This window comes from Mesitornis unicolor, unplaced genomic scaffold (genome assembly GCF_000695765.1).
Source record: "Mesitornis unicolor isolate BGI_N332 unplaced genomic scaffold, ASM69576v1 scaffold16144, whole genome shotgun sequence".
In the NCBI taxonomy this organism is placed as follows: Eukaryota; Metazoa; Chordata; class Aves; order Mesitornithiformes; family Mesitornithidae; genus Mesitornis; species Mesitornis unicolor.
Window position 1 is genome coordinate 6207 of NW_010178190.1, and position 6363 is coordinate 12569.

A 6363-nucleotide genomic window follows, 5' to 3' on the forward strand; every position below is an offset into this window, starting at 1 on the left:
GCAGATACCGTCACGCTCTTTTGGATAGAAGCTCAGAAAGATAGAAATTCCATCCTATGCTTTTCCAGCATCACAATATTCTTACTGTTAACGATTTTTTTCTTCTCAGTGTGCAACCTGTCAGCAATTTAATTAAGCCCATCATTCCTTGTCCTAAGCGTTGTGCCTGTGAAGAGCAGACATTATAATGCCTCCTTCTCTGTACTAACCAGTGCTTTCATTTTACCACAGATTATTTTCTAGCCCTTGGATCCGTCCTTTGGATTCTCTCCAGTTATCTCATTACCTCTGCTGAAATGTGTTGCCCCAGCTGAACAACATTTCAGCAGCAGCTTTACCAGAGCCAGGCGGAGGGTGAGGACTCCTCAACTGGTCTCGGTGGTATCAGAAAGAGTAATTTCCTCCTGAGCTCTTCTTCCCCACTCTGAGTTGTCTCAAGTACTTGTTCTCACCTGTGCTGCTGATGCCCATATGATTTGGTGAGTAACTCATCTGTTCTCTGCCTCAACTTCCCAGCAAATCGAAAAGAAAAACTTCCATATACGTTTTACCTCCTCTTTAGCTACTTGAAATTGTTGGATGAGGGGCACACACAAAGTAAGTGGAAAATAATCAGTACATCTGAAAGCCAGTTTAGAGCTCAGCAGAAGGAAAGGAGGAGACAAGATATTTTATAAAATCCTGGAAGGTACAAGACAAATGGAACGTTTTGGTTTAAACTAGAACTTTATTTTGGAATTCCTTAAGGAGAGGTTGGAAATCTGCCACACTGTAATAGTCTTATATTCTAGGAAACCAAAAATGCCTCAGTCTCTTCCTGACCTATGTAGTTCACAGGTACCAACTGGGTTGTGCAAGTCTGAGCTGTTAATTTTATAAAGTAAAAAGCAAGAAGAAATCTTTGCAGGCTGCTTTCCCGTGCTCAGAAATAAACATGAGAAGTGTGTAGTGCAGATTCACACTATCATTTAACCCCAACTTTCAACACTTGGTTTGAATGGTATCCACAAAGCCTTAATGACTCTGTAAATACCACATCTCATCAATTGTCTTGATGGCATACAGTCAGTTGCATTTAAAACAGAAGATTTATGAAGGAATTTTCTGTAGGCTTATGAACAATTTAATTAATTTCCCTTCACAAGAACTCCACTGGAGAAATAATGTGTTCTAAATAGCTTTCATCACTGTGAGTCAGTATGCACAAGAGAACAAGGTAAATTCAGTTTGTTTAATCTCACTGCCTGTATTCTTGGCATTTGTATGATTTCAGGGAGTTAAGATGTAATTTTGTAAGGAACCTCAATAGGTTGGTTGCTCAAGGAGCCGTAACCGATGGAAAATAATCGAATTGGGTTTGATACCGTAAGGTTTTGTTGTGTGATGTCGCTCTCCACTGATGCATTTGGTACATACCACATAGAGCTTTACTGAGAAAGGAAATCTTGCATGGATGTATAAAAGGGATGAAAAAAATGTCAGATTTCTTTCTGTTGGCGTCTTTCAAAGGCCACGTATTACTTTTGTAAAACTGTACACATTCCTCCATTGCAGAGTTTTGTCGCAAGAGACTGCTGAATTGCATGAGCTGCTGGAATGGAGGTTCCCTGAATGTCCTCAGCTGCAGTGGGAGGTGGGCCCCTGGATCTTGCAGTATGAGGTCTGAATGAAGTTTTCTCGTGCTGTAGGAACGCATTGTTTGCCAAAGTTTGAGAGGAAAGGCAGGAATGACACTTTGGAGCAACTGATCTTTAAGGAGCAAACTAAATGCTTTGTTTCAACGTCCTTTCCTGTAGTCTTGGCCACAAAAATGCATATTTAAAGATGACTTTATTCTACAAGTTTGGACTCATCCTACTTTGGAAACTAGCCAAGAAAACGTTGCTTGAAAATTTCCAGCCCTAAATGTTAACGCGTGTTTGATTGCAGGTGTGGCTATCCTCATAAACTGAAAAATATGTCCATCCGAGGCCTGAAGAAGAAACAACCGAAGACTTTTAAAGTCAAAATTATAACGGTGGATGCTGAAATGGAGTTCAGCTGTGAGGTAAGAGTCTTCTGCAGAATGCTTGAAGGATGGACACTGACCTCTGTATTAGAAAGACTTAAATTTGAAAGGTTCAGACAGGGAACTGCTGGAGAGAGTCCAGCGTAGGGCTACAAAGATGATCAAGGGAGTGGAGCATCTCCCTTCTGAGGAGCGGCTGAGGGAGCTGGGGCTCTTTAGTTTGCAGAAGAGGAGACTGAGGGGAGACCTCATTCATGTTTAGAAATATTTAAAGGGTGAGTGTCACAAGGATGGAGCCAGGCTCTTCTCGGTGACAAACAATGATAGGACAAGGGGTAACGGACACAAACTGGAACACAGGAGGTTCCACTGAAATTGGAGAAGAAACTTCTTCTCAGTGAGGGTGCCAGAGCCCTGGCCCAGGCTGCCCAGAGAGGTTGTGGAGTCTCCTTCTCTGCAGACATTCAAAACCCGCCTGGACGCCTTCCTGTGTAACCTCATCTGGGTGTTCCTGCTCCGGCAGGGGGATTGGACTGGATGAGCTTTGGAGGTCCCTTCCAATCCCTAACGGTCTGGGATTCTGTGATTCTGTTCAGATTATCAGTTCATGGATGGTCTTAAAACCAATCTATTATTTTTATAAGCAACGGATTACTTGCACTCCGATGCATTCTTCTGTTAAACAACTCTGACTATTCAGAATTTGAAGCTGTTTCCATGAAATCCATTTGACTATGACACAGCTAAATTAGCCCTAGGCCTGCTGTCTACGTAAGCATTCCAGCACATGATGCAGGGTGTTTTTGTAAGTATACCTGTGTCTCCACAAAATTCTTCTTTTTAAGTGACACAGCTCTTTCAGACACTGCTGGCTTGAATAAAGAAACCTGGTCAGAGCTGTTCCTAAGATGTTCCTTATGAAAGAATTTATAAAATGGTACTTTTGTGCTCAGCTGATCTGGGACATTCTCTTCAAATGTGATTTGCCATCTGTAAACTCAGTTTATTTCTTTAGCTGCAGTGGCTGGTTTCCATCTCTGGGCAGAATTGAAAAACGGTCAAGTGAAAAAGCTAGCTTTTCTTCTATTAGTTATGGCTATCTAGTAAATTGGATAGAGAAATCGTGGCTGCAGGAAAGCAGGGAAGAAAACAAATCTAGCAAGTGATCAAATGCTAAATGAATTGGGCTGCACTATCGAGGGGACAGAACTGTGCCTGATTAATTCCTAATCATCCAGCAAAAGGACATACGGTTATTTTGAGAAGAGGAGATAGAAAACCGGGGTCCAATGGGACTGGCAAGTCTAATGAGAGACTTGTCTGTCTCGTGGGGCATTTAGTATTTAATTTACTAGGTCCCTCAAAGACAGAATAGATTAGTCACGAGCAGTGCACTTCTGTGACTTCCTGAGCTAGAATACTTGTAGGCAGAGTTGTGAAAATAAAGGACTGGGAAAACTTGGAGATCAGAGTCCTCGTTATCAAATGCAGCTTGGTGTATCCCTTTCTTTGCTATCATCTCTCCCATCTCCCCAAATACTGCTCTTTTTCTGGGATGATTTCCTGGCTTTCCATCCAAACATTGCCCCGGAATTATTTTATTTGCCATTCGTGGCTGACCCATGCAATTAGACAAAATAATATTTTAACGTGTAGCCAGAAGAAGAAACGGATGTGCTGCCTCTTCAGTGAGAAAAGGAGATGTCATATGTGTGTGAATTTGGGGACCTTTAATCAAAGTTTCTGTTCTCTGTGGAGCCAGGTTAGTAAATTACTCTCGAAGACAGGCTCCTGCTTATTTAAATCAGAGTAGCATAACGGCTTGGCTTGCTGCCCCTGAAATAGCTGAAGTATGTGAAAGATGGATCTGCTTTTATTATTTGTCGCTGTGCCGTGATGCTCCTTTGATTTCCCCCGGTCTTCTCTCAGCCTCTCCAATTTGTATAAACTATTCGGTAATACTTCTACAAATACTAACAAAGCCTTGCCGTGTCCTAGGGAATCAGTAGTACAATCCTCACTCCCTGTGCTCATAAATTGCCTCATACTGTGGCTAAATAACTACGACTGCTCTGGGAATGTTTCTCTGGAGGAGAGGAAGAGGACGTAGGGCACTGTAGCTATTGCACCATGTGCAGCAGTGAGCATATGACATGAAAAACTAAAGGTGAAAGGAGAGTTCACAGGAGGAATGCAAATGGTAGCCTGGTTTGCTTGACTAAAATGTAGCAAATTCATGCAAGACGTACCTGTTATTCTTAATTTTCTTTTTATTTCAGATGAAGTGGAAGGGGAAGGACTTGTTTGATCTGGTATGCCGAGCGCTTGGTTTAAGGGAGACTTGGTTTTTTGGCTTGCAGTACACAATGAAAGGAATGTGCACGTGGTTAAAGATGGACAAAAAGGTACAGGAAACAAAAACAACAGCGTGGCAATTTTCTACTGATAAAAATATTTACTTGTTTGTAGCACAGGAGCTAAAGGAACGTGTTACATGACAACTCGTAATTTTAGATGGTGTCTTTTTATTTAAGGTAAAGTTTGTTGTGTTATTTGGCCTGATGGTTTCTATTCCGTTTGGCCTGAAGTGTCACACCAAACACCACTACGTGCACCGATTGCTATTAGACTGAAGCTCAGCGTCGCCCTTCCTTCTAAAACATGGAAAGGCTGCTTTAAGTGAATTATTGGCTGCTTTCTGAATTCTCTCTGGAATATTATTTTGAGACCCTTATGTACTATTTTTGCTGCTGTTTTTATTTTATCTTTAAACAGGTTTTAGATCAAGAAATACCTAAGGAAGATCCCATTAGCTTTCATTTTTTGGCTAAATTCTACCCAGAGAAAGTAGAAGAGGAACTATTACAGGAAATTACCCAGCATTTATTCTTCCTTCAGGTCAGGAACAGTTTTTAACCATGAATTCCTTCAATATTTATCACAGTCCTTTTGTATTGCCTTTGATCTTGTTGGCAGCTGCTAGTCACAGAATGATTCTGCTGGCTTCAGCTGTAGCAACGTCTCTGTAAAGATCTTATTTTTTATGAAATACAAACATCTCTCCTGACTGCTCTGGTTTTGTGTGCTGGTAAGCTGAATATTGCTTGCCTTCTGCAGGTTTTTGTTCTCTTGATGGCTCCTCTTACTGTTTGTGCTAGGAATGGGAGTTAAATTGCTGAGACCTGTTGCTTCATGTAGAATGACTTTTACACTTAGCAATCTGGGTGATAATTCCCCATGTGGATGTTCTGGACTTGTTTTGCTCCTGTAAGTATGTGTTATAAAAAAACCCAAATAAATCCATGTAAGGCTGCCACTGCTTGAAGTACTGAGGACTTCTGCCCTAACTGCTCAGCGCTGAGAAGTACAAAGTGAAGCCATCATTTTTATGAGCTTATTTGGAGGGCTGTCAGCTGATTTGCTCTGGCTGCAGCCGAGTTGGGTGAAGAGTCTCAGCAGCTCCTTGTCATCGTTGTCGTAGACCTGCCGGTGTCACCTCTTGAGTAACCATTCCTTAGCCTACTTCTTGCAAAATGAGCAAGATTAGAAGAGGCTTGTTATTAGCTGTATGCACAGTGTGGGGGGTGGCTACACAAGCAATTACAGTGGCAGTTGTAAAGGTGGAGAAGAGGGAAGGAATGGTGATAAGCAGTTGTGGACAATAAGCTTTTTCACACACATCAGCTGTAGATGGAACAGGACCTGTGACTACAGCCTATCCCTGAAACTAAAACTTGTGAGTTCCTAAAAATAGTCCAGGTGGTTACTGGAAGATCTTGTTGTGGCTGACTGTAGAAGCACAGTGACTAGAAAACAAGAACCCCCTCACCCGTCCTCCTTAGATCTTCATTTTGGATTGTAGGAAAAAAGAATCATAGAATTCGATATCCATCCTGAAGTGTGCTTGCTCATCTGGCAAGTTTCAAAGAGTGGAGAAGCATAGGCACAGCTATGACTCAAACAGAAGATTCAGCATCATCTGTATGATCCTTTTAAAGAAAAATCTGGAGGCATCACCATATTGTCTGATAGCTCCTGGATCAGAAGTGCTGTTCCCTTGGGATGCTGTTGGTATTATTCTGAAAGCTTCAGATCTGCACACCCTGACTTCTGCCAGTCAGATGAGGCAGTTTGAGTTGTCCTCCCTACCCCACTGAACTGGGTGCCTGCTGCTCATGCTAGCAGAATAAATCCCCAGCCCTGCCAAAAATCCTCTGTTCAGATAATAGAATCCATTTCAGCTCTGCCTTAGGGAGAGCTGTGGAGTCCTCTGCAAGTTACAGCCTTCTGGTGTGTTGCTTTATTCTGGTAGCTTTGAGCAGTGTGTGTGTGTCTGCACAAGTAGATGGAGTGTA

General features: G+C 42.1%; 1 protein-coding gene across 1 annotated transcript in view; it reads left to right on the forward strand.

Moving 5' to 3' along the window:
• Window positions 1–471: 471 nt before the first annotated feature.
• The window catches only part of LOC104538974 (merlin-like), a 20069-nt gene continuing 14177 nt past the window's right edge, over window positions 472–6363 (forward strand). Inside the window, exons 1-4 of the mRNA XM_010182372.1 lie at window positions 472–479; window positions 1930–2047; window positions 4288–4413; window positions 4784–4906. Coding sequence (XP_010180674.1) covers window positions 472–479; window positions 1930–2047; window positions 4288–4413; window positions 4784–4906 — 375 coding nt within the window. The remainder of the gene's footprint in view (window positions 480–1929; window positions 2048–4287; window positions 4414–4783; window positions 4907–6363) is intronic.